At 40.3% G+C, this 17,942-nt stretch overlaps 1 protein-coding gene across 1 annotated transcript in view; it reads right to left on the bottom strand.

The window, feature by feature from the left end:
- DNAH5 (dynein axonemal heavy chain 5) overlaps positions 1-17,942 on the bottom strand; it is a 324,549-nt gene that overhangs the window by 39,799 nt on the left and 266,808 nt on the right. The window contains exons 66-69 of the mRNA XM_043887792.1: positions 7,549-7,792; positions 6,443-6,557; positions 5,759-5,949; positions 362-483 (exon numbers count right to left, since the gene is read on the bottom strand). Of these exons, the coding sequence (XP_043743727.1) occupies positions 362-483; positions 5,759-5,949; positions 6,443-6,557; positions 7,549-7,792 (672 nt within the window). The remainder of the gene's footprint in view (positions 1-361; positions 484-5,758; positions 5,950-6,442; positions 6,558-7,548; positions 7,793-17,942) is intronic.

The raw sequence follows: 17,942 nt of genomic DNA, 5'->3' as shown, positions 1-17,942 counted from the left end.
AGAAAAACCAAAAACAAAAAAAAAATTGAAAATAGCATAAAAAGATTTTATATTGTAACAGCAATCTCTTAAGCTAATTGAATCTGTTTTCCCATTGGTAGATCTCCAATTGGTGATACTGACACATGGCCCAGGACAACATTAGTTAAACTTCCTGGGCAACTAATTTCTTCCTGGAGCCTGCCATGGGTGGAGTGTGTTTTATCAGAATATGAATGAGCCATGAGGAAGGTCAAGCACTGGTCATTCCATTTTGGGAGTAACAGCAGTAAGAAATCTTTCTCCTCCCCAAACAGCCAGGGATAAATCAGGAAGCTGCCCACCGGGATATTATCACAAGTTTATTCAAAGCACAAGTTACCTGATCAAGGACATCAGAAAACTGTCTAAGTTTGCTGAGTTCCACCAAATTTAGCCAGGTCATGTCCAGGATCCATTTAGACGGTTTAGGAGGACAGGCTTTCAAGTCCAAGGAGGCACCACCTTTCAAGTTAAACATGTTATGTTAATAAAATTTTGTTTCTGTACTGTAAAACAATATCTGTATTTTTTAAAAAATCTTGCTGAAACTATATTAATATTAATTCTTTTACTACCTTAACATGAATTAAACTCAGAAATATAAACCATAGTGATGAATAAGCTTTAACATTTAATAAAGAAACAGATGCTTTTAGAAAAACACATTTAAGGATCAGTGATATAGGTTTGGATACAGGTAAGTGGTGGATTCTGTCTTAGCTACACCTGGCTAAGGTATGGGACAAGTTAACTCATCTGCCCGGGACTGTGTATTCAAATATGTACAATGGGAATAATGACACCGAGGTGTTTCCTGGTGGTTCAGATGGTGAAGAATCTCCCTGCAATGAGGGAGACCCAGGTTTGATCCCTGGGTCAGGAAGATTTCCTGGAGAAGGAAATGGCAACCCACTCCAGTAATCTTGCCTGGAGAATTCCATTGGCAGAGGAGCTTGGCAGGCTATAGTCCATGGGGTCACAAAGAGTCCAATGCCACTGGGAAACTAACACTTTCACTTTCACTTCAGGTGTTGTGATAATGACAGAAAATACATAAGGTGAGTGTGAGGCACTCAAAACAGGATCAAGGACACAGCTGAGAGTCACTAAATGAGCAGCTGTTTTCAGCATTAAGAACTGCCGAATATTGACACAAGCTCATTTTAAGGATGAGTTTCACTGTCAGATGGCATCACCGACACAATGGACATGAGTTTGAGCAAACTCCAGGAGATAGTGAACAGCAAGGAAGCCTGGAGTGCTGCAGTCCACGAGGTTGCAAAGAGTCAGACACGACTGACCAACTGAACAACATTTTAAGGAGAGAATCTATCTAGATTTGTTTGTAACACTACCAGTGTTTAAGAGATTCTCCTCTATGAACCAGTGTATTATTCACATCCATGTTGAGCACATCCAAGGGCCCTGTGTTATGTCATTTATTCTTGATCAATCTACCCACAACAAACATTTCCATTGGGTACTGACTCCTATCTCTTCACTGATAATTCATCTAACCTCGTATAACTCATATAATTCTCATAGCACCATGAAATAAATAAATGACAGCTTAAAAATGTTACTGTTGTTCATCCCAGAAAAACTAAATGTGTGAACAATCATATTTTAAATCAAAGCAAGAGCTAGCAAGTCTTCTATAGGATAAAATATACCATTTAATAAATAATATCTATTAAAATGCTTCAAGGAAAATATGGTCTAAGCATAATTCTTCAAAGGATATAACCAACCCATTTGGCTACAATCTTTTTTGGAACAGAGCAGGTCATAAACAAGTAATAATACTCAAGATATTTATTGAGGCAATCTCTACTTTATTCAGGTACCATGGACCCCACGAAATTGCTGTCTTTTGCCAAATCCATCTTAGTAGACTTCCAAGGTAAGTGGAATAAGAGGTAAGTGAAGTCATTTCAGTGAAAATATTAGCTCATAAAATCAAAACAGATTGCTTGAACACCAGGAAGCAGTTAAAGACCGAAGTACAATGGCACTGTGCTGAAAAATGTCACACCAATTCCCATGGAAAATGTCCATTTTCCAACAAACTGAAAAGAATAACGTTTCCACCACAGGGTTAGAGAAAAGCCTTTCTTGGAAAAGAGGATTCCTTGAAACCATACCATTATTCATTGTTTAATAGAGGGTAACTCTGTCATGAATATCTTGGCTGCCTCGGAAGGATACAATGGGTCACAAAGAACATTGTAGTGGAGGGTGGGGACACACTCCTGGATAACATGGCACCAGATTAGATGGACACCCAAAGAAGGAACAGCTGGGATGGCAAAGATGATTGAGAATTAAATCTTTATCATTAAACTTTGTAAAACTGAAACATGCTTATAATGATTCATACAAGCTGCATCACACAAACATGAAGTGACATAGCCAAGGCAGACTAAGACCTCTGGACTCACCTTTTCCCATCTTAGAGAAGAGTAAATTAAAAGATCAGTATCAAAACACTATTGCTATCTAAACACTTTCAACCAAGTGATTTTAAAATCCTTACAGAGGGAGTTGATGTCTTTGGGCAGCTCTCAACCAACATAACTAACAAAGGGAAATCTTATGAAGCCCTGTGTGCTAAAGGAGCATAAGAAATAGGTGCTGAATGCAGGAAGTCCACAAAATCCTGTCCAACCTACACAAGTCTCAGACAAATCAAAATAACCTAAAAAACTAAAGATAAAATAACAATGCCCATCATCTGCTGAGCATATTCTATGTTCCAGGGTTTATATAAATTGTGTGAATTCTCAATAATCCTATTATGTAGATATGACTATCCTTGCTTCATAGCTAAGGCAACTGAACCTTGAAAAGTTTAAATAACCTGCTCAAAACCACTTATCCCCAAGTGGCAAAGCCACTAGTTTCCCTTAGAGTGTTTCCAACTCTAAATTCCATGTTTGTTTTGATCATGCCGAACTGTAACATACTTTACAGTATCTCAACCATTTCTGGATGTCAAGGTCAATGTCATTCCCATGAGGAAAGGCATCTTATGCCTGAAATGAGGATTTCAGGAACAACTTTCCCATAGGAAACTCCATCAACTGAAGGGCCAGAGTCACTGAGGTCAGAAATCAGTTATATACAAAGGACTCACTGAAGAAGGCAACTCCTATACCTACACATCTACCTAAGGTGATGTCTCTCCAGACTATTCATCTTCCATGTGCTCTGATTTAGGAAGCTTGGAACATAAAAAAACAAAGGCAAGGGTTCAAGGATTAGAGACAAAGAAGAGACAGAAAGAGATATCATCCAAAAATCATACATTTCTAAGTTTTCATGTCTAAATGATGAGTCTTCATTGTCATTATAAGCTATGTATGCGTTGTTGTTCATTCACTAAGTTGCGTCTGACTCTTTGTGACCCCATAGACACCAGCATGTCAGGCTCCTCTGTCCTCCACTATCTACTGGAGTCTGCTCAAACTCATGTCCATTGAGTCGGTGATGCCATCCAACCATCTTATGCTCTGTCATCCCCTTCTCCTGCCTTCAATCTTTCCCAGCATCAGGGTTTTTTCTAATGAGTCAGTTCTCATCAGGTGGCCAAAGTATTGGAGGTTCAGCATCAGTCCTTCCAATGAATATTCAGGACTGACTTCCTTTAGGATTAGACTGGTTTGATCTCCTTGCTGTCCGAGGGACTCTCAAGAGTCTTCTCCAGCACCACAGTTTAAAAGCATTGATTCTTCAGTACTCAACCTTCTTAATGGTCCAACTCTCACATCCATACACGACTACTGGAAAAACCATAGCTTTGACTAGACGAACATTTTTCGGCAAAAGGATATCTCTGCTTTTTAATATGCTATCTAGCTTGCCACAGCTTTCCTTCCAGGCATATGTATATAAGTACGCATTTGTATGTATGTAAGTGTGACTCTGACCTACACACTCCCATTGTGCCCTTTCCTTCTGCCCCCATGGGATCCTCTTCAAGTTTCTCTGCAAATCTACTCTCCATGTAGGTGAAGTCATGAAAATCCACCCCTTGTCCAAAGACAAAGTTGTGTTTTATCTTTAAAGATAAATCTCCAGGGACTTCCTTGGTGAGACTTCAAGCTCCCCATGCAGGGACTGGGTCAGCCCCTGGTGAAGGAACTAGATTCCACATGCCTCAACTAAGAGTTCACATGCCGCAACTAAGCCCCAGTGCAGCCAAATAAATAAATATTTTTTTTTAATGTAGACCTTTGTTTAGAAATGTATAGTACTGGGTTGGCCAAAAAGTTTTTGGGGGTTTTCCATAAGATGTTATGGGAAAAACGCAAATGAACTTTTTGGCCAGCTTGCCTGGAAAATTCCATGGACAGAGGAGCCTGGTGAGCCACAGTCCATGGGGGTCACAAAGGGTTGGACACAACTGCATGACTAACTTTCACTTTCAATCAATTCAGTTCAGTCACTCAGTTGTGTCTGACTCCTTGAAACCCCATGGACTGCAGCGCACCAGGCTTCCCTGTCCATCACCAACTCCCAGAGCTTGCTCAATATTGGCCAGCCTAATAGATTGTTCAGCCTGTGAACAATGCTGCAACAGACACAGAGGAAATATGCATGGGATGAGCAGCATGGTCGCTCACCGCTGCTCAGGCGCCCTGCTTGCTACGCTTTGCCTCCAACACACTGGAGACAGTACGAGGCTCCCTCCCAACAGAGGCACTGATGCCAGCTCCTCTTCCTTCGGCACTTCTCTAAATGTCCCCAGGGCCAGCACCCCCTGCGCCTCCAGGTCTTGGCTCACCTGTCCATCTCCCAGGAGTCCTACTCCATTAGAAATCCCATTAAATATCCCATTTAAAATGTTAACATTCCCCCTCACTCCACATACTGTGTAACTCCCCGTCTCCCTTATCTTTGTCTGTCCCCCACCCCCACAGTGTTTACTAGCTTCTCACACAATTTACTTGTTTATTAAGTGTTCCAAGTGTCTATTCTGTGTCCTGGCACATAGAAGATTCTCAATAAATATTCACGCAGGGACCTGCCTGCTGGATAAGAAGAGTGGATAAGGATCTGCCTGCCAGTGCAGGGAACACGAGTTTGATCCCTGGTCCTGGAAGATTCCACATGCCATGGAGCAACTAAGCCCATGTGCTGTAACTACTGATCCCGTGCCCTAGAGCCAGCAAGCTGCAACTACTGAACTTATATGCTGCAACTACTGAAGCCACTGCACCTAGAGCCTGCTCTCTGAAACAAGAGAGGCTATCACATGAGAAGCCTTCACACCACAACAAAGAGTAGCCCCTGCTTCCTGCAACTAGGGAAAGCCCATGCAGAGCAACAGAGTGAAAGTGAAGCCACTCAGTCATGTCTGACTCTTTGCAACCCCCGGACTGTAGCCTACCAGGCTCCTCTATCCATGGGATTCTCAAGGCAAGAATACTGCAGTGGGTTGCCATTTCCTTCTCCAGGGGATCTTCCCAAGTCAGGGATCAAAGCCGGTCTCCCGCATTGTAAGCAGATGCTTTACCATCTGAGAGCAACAAAGACCCAGCACAAAATATATATATTTTTTAATACAATAAATAAAATTTTTAAAAATTTCATGCAATAAATGAACAAATAAAATATCTCTCATAAGTGCAATCTTCAATCAAGTGCAAGGAAACTACTGCTAAAACACACACACGACCCTCACATAATTCGTACATCTGCACCCATGCGCAACGCTTTCTAGTCGTATACTGACCTTTAATAAGGGTGAGAAACTCTTCGTGCTTGACTCGGTTCCTCTGGATGTCAATCTTCAGGGTAAGCAGCAGCGTGAACAGGAATTTGTGCTCCTCATACAGCCCCCGGGCTGTGTACTTAAAAATCTCGTAGGTCATGTGCTCAATGATATTAGCAATCCTCTTGCTTGTAATTGGGCTCTTGACAGACCTGGAGAAGACAGCATTTAAATCAGGTTTAGCCCACTGCCCTTTTCAATCGTTCTTAGAAACAACGTCTTTCATGGAAAATAAGTAACTCTGGAGGACCAATTCTTATTTTATACACATCATTAGTAAGCCTCCTAAATCTGAAATAACAAGCATTCTCTCAACATGAAATAACATAAGAGAATCCTTCACGTCGTCTGAATCAATTTTTACCCGCCGAACATTATCACTCACAACAACATCTGGGGAATTTTCTTGTTAAATAGAAACTCGTGAACCCAAAAGAATCGATCAATGGATGAATAGTTGGTAGAGCTTTCCCCGAGCATAAAATAACAAACAAGAATGATTTGTTAACATACTGGTAATTACGCTCAATTTAGATTAAAAAAGAAGACAAGCTTAGTAGCAAAGCGGGGGAAGTTATCAACATAATATCCTCATTCCATCCCACAGATACTGAATTCAGCTTGGCTTCCTGAGTACAGACATACCTGGCCAAGGAAAGGTCAAACAAGCCAAGAAACTGGCGGAGCGAAGTCTGATACATCTCATTAACCAAGCGCATCTCCGTGATGAGAAAGTAGAGGATGCTACCCCGGGTGGCGACTGAAAGACAAAGATCAAGGTCGCACTTGCTATGAGGGTGGACAATAAATGACCCGTGCACAGATCAGTCTGAATGGTAAACGAAAACAACAAGGTTCATAGTCTTAGCAATGACTATCTACCAGCAATGGAGTCTAGAACAATGTCATTATATACATTTAATTGTTCTTTATAAGATCTGTACAAGTAGTCTGCTGTTTGCCCTCATTAAGTAATACGTTCCATTTGAGAATCTCTAGATCTCTTATAAATACATTTTATTACATTTTCTCATAGGTAGAGAAGACAACCAATGGGACAGCATAGGTTGTAACACCCAGCAACTTGCGTAGGCACTGTAAGGACCTCATTCTTGAGCTCCATGAAGAAGCCCTGACTAACCCCAGCCTCAAGTTGGCAAACCAAGGCATCACAGAGATGATGCTCCTGACTGTCTACCAGTAGATATTATTTCAATTATTTTTCCAGAAGGCATAATAAATTACTAAAGGAAATTGAATTCTTTTAGCAGGTTCCCTTTATAACCCATAAACAACACTGATTTGTTGATTTACGTATAAGACTGAAGAGTTCCCAGGAGACCAGAGAAATACCTTCCTGTTAGGAAGACTACAAACAAAATACAGGCTTATTGTTACCAATGATAAACAACTAACGAACAGCCCACAAACGCAGCATGAATTCCTCAGACTTCACTAATTTGCAGTCAGATGTCCTCTAAAAACTCTCCTCTTAACTTTCTGGTTTAAAAATAAGTTCATAGAAACCTTAAGGAATTTTCCACCAACATTAATTATAAGTGCTTAGAAAATTTACACCATCATAAAACTTCTTCATCTCAATTTTGCTGAATATTTAAAGAAATGGCATAAAACATAAATGACCACCCCACATTGCATAGTCGTTTTCATAACATCCTTACTTCGATTTCTCTAATTCTCATTTCTCGCTTCATTTTCCTGTGACATTTGTCTTTCATTACCAAACTCACCGGGTCTATATTCCTCCCGGGCTGAGTTAATTTGAATTTCTGTCTCGGCTGAAATTTCCAGCTTCTGTGTCACCTCCTCAGCTGTCTTTTTTGTCTTACTCAACACCAGGATGAGACTCTCGTCTTCCACCAGGGACCCCTGGGTGCTGGTCAGACGGTAAAGCAAATTATCTTCCAGCTCCTTCATCTTCCTTTTGTTTGCAGTTACATCTTCCATGAGATGAGTTCTTTCTTTCTCCAATTCCTGTTAATTTGCATAAATATATTTTCTTCCTTAATTAACAACTATCATTAAGCCATTCCTTAAAAGGTTTACCTATTGGGCTCTCTTGAGTTCCTGCACTGTAGTTATCAGATTTGACTGCAGGAAATACAGACATCAAAATCAGAGGAGATGAATTCATAGAGGAAAGAACTGGTGGCAAACAACATAAAATGTGCTAAAAATATTACCAATGCTAACAATTTACCATCCATTTATTTCCTAAAGTCGACTCAGCTTTAAGTGACTTTTATGATCATATTTATTCCTGTTTTGAAACTGAAATTTGTTTGAATATAACATGCAGCTTAGATTAAATACATTTATCTCTACTTAGTTTCTTGTTTAAAAGAGCTCTATTGCCATTTGAATGTGATTATTTTCAACTTGCCTGTTGAAATAGTATCCAACTCTGTGACAAGCAAGTGTGCAAAAGTTAGGCAGGTAAACTGTGCTGTTACTGCAGGTACATATAAATTGAAAAGTCATCTTGACTTGGAAAGATGTTATTCTCTTCAAGAGAAGGGAAGTTCTGAATCCTTCCTGAAAGACCTTTGTGGGAAGCTGGGGAGAAAATGGTTTTGGGAGATTATTGTCCTGATTGGCTATTCCTTCCTTATAGGGAGTTTGGAGAAAGACAGACGGTGAAAGAGAAGGAAAGAAAAGATGGGGTTGGTGAGGGTGGGGGAAGGAGGAAATGGCCATGACACCAAATAAGCCAAACCAGAGACAACAGCTTCAGACACCAGGTCAAACTGTACATGAAAGTCAAATTGTTTCATGAGCGATTCTAACTGGAGGTTAATAAAAGAATCAAAAAAGGAAGAGACAATGAGGAAATAGAATTTAAAATCTGCAAAGAAGGACTTCCCTGGGGGTTCAAAACCGTAGAGGGCATGTGTGTCCACTGCAGGGGACAAGGGTTTGATCCCTGGTTGGGGAACTATGATCCCCCATGCCTTGTGGTATGGCCAAAAAAGATTTTTTTAATAAAAATTAAGTGGTCAATCTGCATCAGTGAGAAACCCAAGAATACGATATCAAAAATTAAAATTAAATTTAAAGAGAAAAAATATGCATCTGCAAGTCTGCTTGAAGACCTTTCTAAATATAGTGTCCATTGACAAGGTGCCTAGCTGCATCACTAAAGAAGCTATGCACATTTCAGGGTAAATACAATTCGGGAAAATTAGGGTTAAATGCAGGTGCCTTGAATGGGAAAGCACTGTCAGCAGTTTAGGTCCAGCTACCAGGCATGTGGTACCAAGCTCACGGTGACAGAGTGACTTCAGAAAGGTCAATACTCAACTAGGTATTCTAGAAGGACTCAGCAGGTTTTATAGATTCTATATCCTACCTAGAAAACTAGAAATCTAAAGTTATATACAGTGATGAATCATATGAAAACATATAAAACATAATGAGACTATTCACTAATGACAAGATTATTTACTTTCTAATATAACACACAATTTACTTGATAGTTATGCTCCAAGGATTTTTTAGTTCATTGATACATTCTCCAACTCTTAGTACAATGCCCGTACATGGTTGGCTCTCAATACTGCAGAGTGAATGATTAATCACTCTACCCTTTTTCAAACTGGTAAACTGAAACATATTAGTGTACCAGAAAATCTAGTCATGTCTTAGTGCCAGAAATACAGACATGAAAATTCTGCCTTTGTAACAAAAACCATGAAGTTACAAATAAAGGTCCTGATGACAAAATTGCATACAGACAAAAAGCAAAGAGCACTGGCCTCTGCTTTACGGTCCAGCTAGTTATTCACCATTGGTTGAACAATTACGAGGATGGGACCCTACCAGACTCCCAGCTCATCTCTAAGCACAGTGAGTCAGGTCTAGAACATTCTAGAAAAGAAAAATTCTCTCCTTAAGCAAAACAAATGCTCCTTCAGCAAAACAAACTTGACTCAATTCTTAATTCTTTGAGATATAGCAATGCAATTAAGACTTACTTATCTTTGCTTCCATGTGCTATTTGGTAACATTTGAAAGCTTTCTTACTGGTCATTTTAATTCATTTATTCACTAAATAAGAATCTCAAAGTTGAGCTTCTGTAGAACTTAGTACAAACAAGTGACATTTAATGACTACTAAAAAAATCATTTCCATAAACAGTTACAATAAATGCACTCGCAATATGGTTACACTAGGAAATAAAGTGATAATAAAATTAAATGGAAATAATTCAAATATTATTATTGCCATATTCCTAAATTTTATGTACTCTCATTATCATTTCGGAGTCCCTAGAGGTAAGTCCCTACAGGACTCTCAAAGTCCTCACCTGAAGACAGGTAAGAAAAGGAAAGCAAAGCAGTGGGAAGAGTGAGGATTTTGACATCAAGACGACTTGTTTCAGTTCTAACTCCCAGGACTTACTAACTGCATGACCTTCACCATGTTACATAAGTCTATATGCCTCAGTTTCTTCATCTGCAAAATGTACACAAATCAGCTCAGAGAGAGATTGTGCGGGGATCAGCAGCAGAGTAGCTGAGACCAGTGCCTGGATCACAACAGCTGCTCAGAATACGTCTCTTCTCTTCCACCCTCTCCCTTGATTCGTTTCCAGCCTGGATTTTTCAGATGCAGTATAATATTTATTTGGAAATCAATAGTTTGAAAAATAGAATTACAAGTCAATACAAAATAAATCACATCTGGGAATATCATGTAGCATAAAAGCATAGTAAAGTAGTTGAAACGGGATTTTTAAAAAGGAGAACTTTCTAATCTTCCACTTATAATGCTAAAGATTCATGCTTTCATGTCTGCTGGAGTCAGACCATGGGCCATCAAATCCCGAAACTGCACCAATTCTCACTGAGCCTTTCCATAAAGTAATTTTTCTTCTGTCCATTTTTTTTCCCAGTTACACAGCAATTGCCATAATTTGGGTTTTAGTTTGTGCTTGGAGGACTGCTGTAACCATGACTGGTCTTCCTGCTGACCGTCATCACCCCACGTTCTGCCCCAAGTCATCGAGGGATTTCCCTTTACTATTTGAAAAGGCCCAAAACGTTCAACATAGTTTATAAAACCTGTTACAATCTACATTTCCAATCTCATCTCCACTTGAGAACTATGGGATTGAGACTAAAATTATGCTCCATATTGCTTATGAAAGCCATTATTAATAAATACAGTTATTAGTGATGCATACAATAAGTTGCGAAATTACTCCATCCCTAATTTTAAAGAGTTAAGTAAAAGTTTGAACATTATTGAAATGGTTGTGTTCAATTTAATATCACTAACAACATTAATTAAATAAAATTGTCAATTAGAGTAATGCTTATATTCCCAAAGGATTAAAATAAGGCTAAGTAGTGAACAGTATGAGAAGGCAAAATGATAGGATACTGAAAGAGGAACTCCCCAGGTTGGTAGCTGCCCAATATGCTACTGGAGATCAGTGGAGAAATAACTCCAGAAAGAATGAAGTGATGGAGCCAAAGCAAAAACAATACCCAGTTGTGGACGGGACTGGTGATAGAAGCAAGGTCCAATGCTATAAAGAGCAACATTGCAATAGGAACCTGGAATGTTAGGTCCATGAATCAAGGCAAATTGGAAGTGGTCAAACAGGAGATGGCAAGAGTGAATGTCGACATTCTAGGAATCAGCGAACTAAAATGGACTGGAATGGGTGAGTTTAACTCAGATGACCATTATATCTATGACTGTGGGCAGGAATCCCTTAGAAGAAATGGAGTAGCCATCATAGTCAACAAAAGAGTCCGAAATGCAGTACTTGGATGCAATCTCAAAAACGACAGAATGATCTCTGTTCATTTCCAAGGCAAACCATTCAATATCACAGTAATCCAAGCCTATGCCGCAACCAGTAATGCTGAAGAAGCTGAAGTTGAATGGTTCTATGAAGACCTACAAGACCTTTTAAAACTAACACCCAAAAAAGACGTCCTTTTCATTACAAGGGACTGGAATGCAAAAGTAGGAAGTCAAGAAACACCTGGAGTAACAGGCAAATTTGACCTTGGAGTACAGAATGAAGCAGGGCAAAGGCTAATAGAGTTTTGCCAAGAGAACGCACTGGTCATAGCAAACACCCTCTTCCAACAACACAAGAGAAGACTCTACACATGGACATCACCAGATGGCCAATACCAAAATCAGATTGATTATATTCTTTGCAGCCAAAGATGGAGAAGCTCTATACAGTCAGCAAAAACAAGACCTGGAGCTGACTGTGGCTCAGATCATGAACTCCTTATTGCCAAATTCAGACTTAAACTGAAGAGAGTAGGGATAACCACTAGACCATTCAGGTATGACCTTAATCAAATCCCTCATGAATATACAGTGGAAGTGAGAAATAGATATAAGGGACTAGATCTCATAGACTGAGAGCCTGATGAACTATGGACAGAGGTTCGTGACATTGTACAGGAGACAGGGATCAAGACCATCCCCATAGAAAAGAAATGCAAAAGGCAAAATGGTTGTCTGAGGAGGCTTTACAAATAGTTGTGAAAAGAAGAGAAGCAAAAAGCAAAGGAGAAAAGGAAAGATATTCCCATTTGAATGCAGAGTTCCCAAGAATAGCCAGGAGAGATAAGAAAGCCTTCCTCAGCGATCAATGGAAAGAAATAGAGGAAAACAACAGTTTTCCTAAATAGGAAAGACTAGAGATCTCTTCAAGAAAATTAGAGATACCAAGGGAATATTTCATGCAAAAATGGGCTCAATAAAGGACAGAAATGGTATGGACCTAACAGAAGCAGAAGATATTAAGAAGAGGTGGCAAGAATACACAGAAGAACTGTACAAAAAAGATCTTCATGACCCAGATAATCACAATGGTGTGATCACTGACCTAGAGCCAGACATCCTGGAATGTGAAGTCAAGTGGGCCTTAGAAAGCATCACTACGAACAAAGCTAGTGAATGTGATGGAATTCCAGTTGAGCTATTTCAAATCCTGAAAGATGATGCTGTGAAAGTGCTGCACTCAATATGCCAGCAAATTTGGAAAACTCAGCAGTGGCCACAGGACTGGAAAAGGTCAGTTTTCATTCCAATCCCTAAGAAAGGCAATCCCAAAGAATGCTCAAACTACCGCACAATTGCACTCATCTCACACGGTAGTAAGGTGATGCTCAAAATTCTCCAAGCCAGGCTTCAGCAATACGTGAACTGAGAACTTCCAGATGTTCAAGCTGGTTTTAGAAAAGGCAGAGGAACCAGAGATCAAATTGCCAATATCCGCTGGATCATCGAAAAAGCAAGAGAGTTCCAGAAAAACATCTATTTCTGCTTTATTGACTATGCCAAAGCCTTTGACTGTGTGGATCACAATAAACTGTGGAAAATTCTGAAAGCGATGGGAATACCAGACCACCTGACCTGCCTCTTGAGAAACCTCTATGCAGGTCAGGAAGCAACAGTTAGAACTGGACATGGAACAACAGACTGGTTCCAAATAGGGAAAAGAGTACGTCAAGGCTGTATATTGTCACCCTGCTTATTTAACTTATATGCAGAGTACATCATGAGAAATGCTGGGCTGGAAGAAGCACAAGCTGGAATTAAGATTGCCAGGAGAAATATCAATAACCTCAGATATGCAGATGACACCACCCTTATGGCAGAAAGTGAAGAGGAACTAAAAAGCCTCTTGATGACAGTGAAAGAGTAGAGTGAAAAAGTTGGCTTAAAGCTTAACATTCAGAAAAGTAAGATCATGGCATCTGGTCCTATCACCTCATGGGAAATAGATGGGGACACAGTGGAAACAGTGTCAGACTTTATTTTTGGGGGCTCCAAAATCACTGCAGATGGTGACTGCAGCCATGAAATTAAAAGATGCTTACTCCTTGGAAAGAAAGTTATGACCAACCTAGATAGCATATTAAAAAGCAGAGACATTACTTTGCCAACAAAGGTCCATCTGGTGGAGGCTATGGTTTTTCCAGTGGTCATGTATGGATGTGAGAGTTGAACTGTGAAGAAAGCTGAGCACCAAAAAATTGATGCTTTTGAACTGTGGTGTTGGAGAAGACTCTTGAGAGTCCCTTGGACTGCAAGGAGATCCAACCAGTCCATCCTGAAGGAGATAAGTCCTGGCTGTTCATTGGAAGGACTGATGCTGAAGCTGAAACTCCAATACTTTGGCCACCTCATGCGAAAAGTTGACTCATTGGAAAAGACCCTGATGCTGGAAGGGATTGGGGGCAGGAGGCAAAGGGGACAACTGAGGATGAGATGGCTGGATGGCATCACCGACTTGATGGGCATGAGTTTGAGTAAACTCCGGGAGATTGTGATGGACAGGGAGGCCTGGCGTGCTGCGATTCATGGGGTTGCAAAGAGTTGTACACGACTGAGCAACTGAACTGAACTGAAGAAGTACATTTCCCCCATAGTTTGTACTGACAAAATAATCTACTTTAAAGTAAATACTAACAAACACATGAAAAGATGCTCAACATCACTCATTATCAGAGAAATGCAAATCAAAACCACAATGAGGTACCATTACACGTCAGTCAGGATGGCTGCTATCCAAAAGTCTACAAGCAATAAATGCTGGAGAGGGTGTGGAGAAAAGGGAACCCTCTTACACTGTTGATGGGAATGCAAACTAGTACAGCCGTTATGGAGAACAGTGTGGAGATTTCTTAAAAAACTGGAAATAGAACTGCCATATGACCCAGCAATCCCACTTCTGGGCATACACACTGAGGAAACCAGATCTGAAAGAGACACGTGCACCCCAATGTTCATCGCAGCACTGTTTATAATAGCCAGGACATGGAAGCAACCTAGATGCCCATCAGCAGATGAATGGATAAGGAAGCTGTGGTATATATACACCATGGAATATTACTCAGCCGTTAAAAAGAATTCATTTGAACCAGTTCTAATGAGATGGATGAAACTGGAGCCCATTACACAGAGTGAAGTAAGCCAGAAAGATACAGAACATTACAGCATACTAACACATATGTATGGAATTTAGAAAGATGGTAACGACAACCCTATATGCAAAACAGAAAAAGAGACACAGAAGTACAGAACAGACTTTTGAACTCTGTGGGAGAAGGTGAGGGTGGGATGTTGCGAAAGAACAGCATGTATACTATCTATGGTGAAACAGGTCACCAGCCCAGGTGGGATGCATGAGACAAGTGCTCAGGCCTGGTGCACTGGGAAGACCCAGAGGAATCGGGTGGAGAGGGAGGTGGGAGGGGGGATCGGGATGGGGAATACGTGTAAATCTATTGCTGATTCATGTCAATGTATGACAAAACCCACTGAAAAAAATTAATTAATTAAAAAGAAAAAAAAAATAAAGTAAATACTACAACCTAAAGTAATATTTGGAATTACAAAAGCAAACTATTCACTAAATACCACCCTAGTCGCCAAACATTAGACTAGAACAATAGTGAGAGGACAAAGAAAGATATCTCTGAAAGAAAATCAGACAATTTCTACTTGCTTTCCATGAGATTTTTAAAAGGAAAGCCTACCTTGGGATAAAGTTTTAGGCATATTTTCATTTGTATGATTGATGTAAACAAAGTTCTGTTGAACTACAACTTTATTTCCAAATACTGTTCTTCTTCAAATTAATATGTAGGGGAGAATTAAGCAAAATAATTTTGTCTATAAGCATTTTTCCTAACAAAGGGATTATCTCTTAACACACAGACAGACAGACAGACACACACACACACACACACACACACACACAGAATAGTAAACATTTGTGTTATGTATTCTTCACATTAAGGGCTTCCCTGGTGGCTCAAATGTTAAAAAAATTTGCCTGCAATGCAGAAGACCTGAGCTGATCCCTGGATCAGGAAGGTTCCCTTCTCCAGGGGATGTATTCTTTACACTAAGGCTACAACAAAAAAATTTATATAAACTGTGATAAAGTGAAAAGTATCCCCAAGTCGAGTAAGAAAGTACAGTAGTGATTCAGTGCAAGTTCAGGAAATGTACTATTAATTAATTAAACGATCAGAACTTAAGTGGCTCAGGAGCTTTCCTGGTGGCTCAGTCGTAAAGAATCTGAGTGTCAATGCAGGAGACTCGGGTTCAAATCCCTGACGCGAGAAGACCCCACATGCCGTGCAGCAACTAAGTCCCTGCGCCAAAACTATTGAGCCTGTGCTCTAGAGCCCAGGAGCTACAACTACAGAGTCCACTCACCGCAACAACTGAAACCCTCGCGCCCTAGAGCCCGTCTTCCACATCAAGAGGAGCCAGCAAAGTGAGAAGCCCGAGCACCGCAACTAGAGAGCATCCCCCACCCACCGCAACTAAGAACCCACGCAACGAAGATCCAGCACAGCCAAAAATAATAAGTAAATAAACTACTATTTTAATAAAGTGGCTCAATGAAGATACAAATGAAAACAAAAATTCTTTGTGTACATAAAATTCATCTATCGCCAGAGTTTTCGAAACAATCAAAGGAAATAGATGGCAGCCTTCCAGAGTTCTCATTTTAAGGTATCACTCAGGCTTTCATTCCCAAAGAGTCTTCTCTCTGTCCCTTGCACTGGTAATTAAAATGAAAGGGTAAACAACTGAACACAGATTTATTTGTTTCTCCACCAAATGAGCTGGTGATAACAATGTCTATTTAGTGTCTTTATTAAATTATTTTTCATGTCAGTCCCACCAAGTTCAGGTCCTTCTACCTCCAAAAGAATTAAATCACACACCTGTTTGCTCATCTGAAATTCTGAACAATGATGACCCTTGAGGCTTTGCATTTTATGGCCAGTAGAGGTTGTTAACTGTTTATGAATATTTCTCTCCTAGGAGTATATAGTTCTTTTTGAGTTTCTGTCCTATTCTCTAGGATCAAGATGAGAGAGACCCTAAGAGACTGGGTTTCTTTAAAGGAAAGTTTCTGGAGGGCTACTGATCTGCTGCTGTTTAAAAAGGTCTTGATACATCACCTTCTGGTGACAAGAGAAAGCTGTCTAAATCTACTCACAAGAATAACATCGGATCAACAATTGTACTGGACTTGGATGTGAACTTGGACAGCCCATGCATTTAAAAAGACTGCCTTGAAGCACAGAGAAAGTTACAAAGTTGGTTAAAAATCTGCTTTCCTTCCATTCATATGCTCTACGGTTTCCATTTGTTTCTTAAGTAAACAAACCTGAGGGTCTGACAGGCTGGACAGTGGAGCATTCGTGAGACCAGATCCTGTGTGATAATAAAGCTCCTCCTCACTGCCTGTATTCCCAGAACACTGGACAGCTGGTAGATTTATGGACTCAAAGAAGAGTGGACTTTCCCTTGCACCCTAAGTTACTGTTCCAAGCCTCCTTTCACCAGAAGGATCAAGAGAGCGGTGAAGGCATAACTTATCCTGACTGAAGAAGTTTACCACTGATTTTGATGTTTCCCCACATTTAGGGAATGTCTTAGATGCTTTCCAACATCAACCTCATACCTATGGGATTTTCTTAACTTCCAACAGCCCCCTCCTTGGCTCAATAGCATTTAATATTGATATTTTTACAATCACTCAAAAAGTGATTATAAGGGAGACTGCATTGTTGCTAAAGTCAAAGAAATAATTTAGACTTAAAAAGAGTTTTATATCTGTGTCCATAGGCACAGACATAGGCTCTTATCAACTCAGGAACTAGATGACAAAAAATTCCCTGAAAGTGAAGATCAACTTAGACCCTCTTGCCCAGGCTGCAAAGATTCAGCAGAGCGAGCAGATTCAGGGGCACAGTGGGCAGAACAGATGCTGCAAAAGGAAAGGCTTCCGGCAGAAAGCAGGCTACTAAAATCCAGCACAATCAAGTCCAGCAGCTCAGAGCTGAAGAACTGATGCTTTCAAACTGTGGTGCTGTAGAAGACTCTTGAGAGTCCCTTGGACTGCAAGGAGATCAAATCAGTCAATCTAAAGGAAATCAACCATGAATATTCATTGGAAGGACTGATGCTGAAGCTCCAATACTTTGGCCACGTGATGCAAAGAGATGGTTCATTGGAAAACACCCTGATGCTGGGAAAGGTTGATGGCAAGAGGAGAAGGGGGCAACAGAGGATGAGATGGTTGGATGGCATCACTGACTCAATGGATTATGA

This window comes from Cervus elaphus, chromosome 25 (genome assembly GCF_910594005.1).
Source record: "Cervus elaphus chromosome 25, mCerEla1.1, whole genome shotgun sequence".
Taxonomy (NCBI): Eukaryota; Metazoa; Chordata; class Mammalia; order Artiodactyla; family Cervidae; genus Cervus; species Cervus elaphus.
Note: the sequence above shows the minus strand (reverse complement) of the source record. Positions and strands in the feature narration are given on the sequence as shown.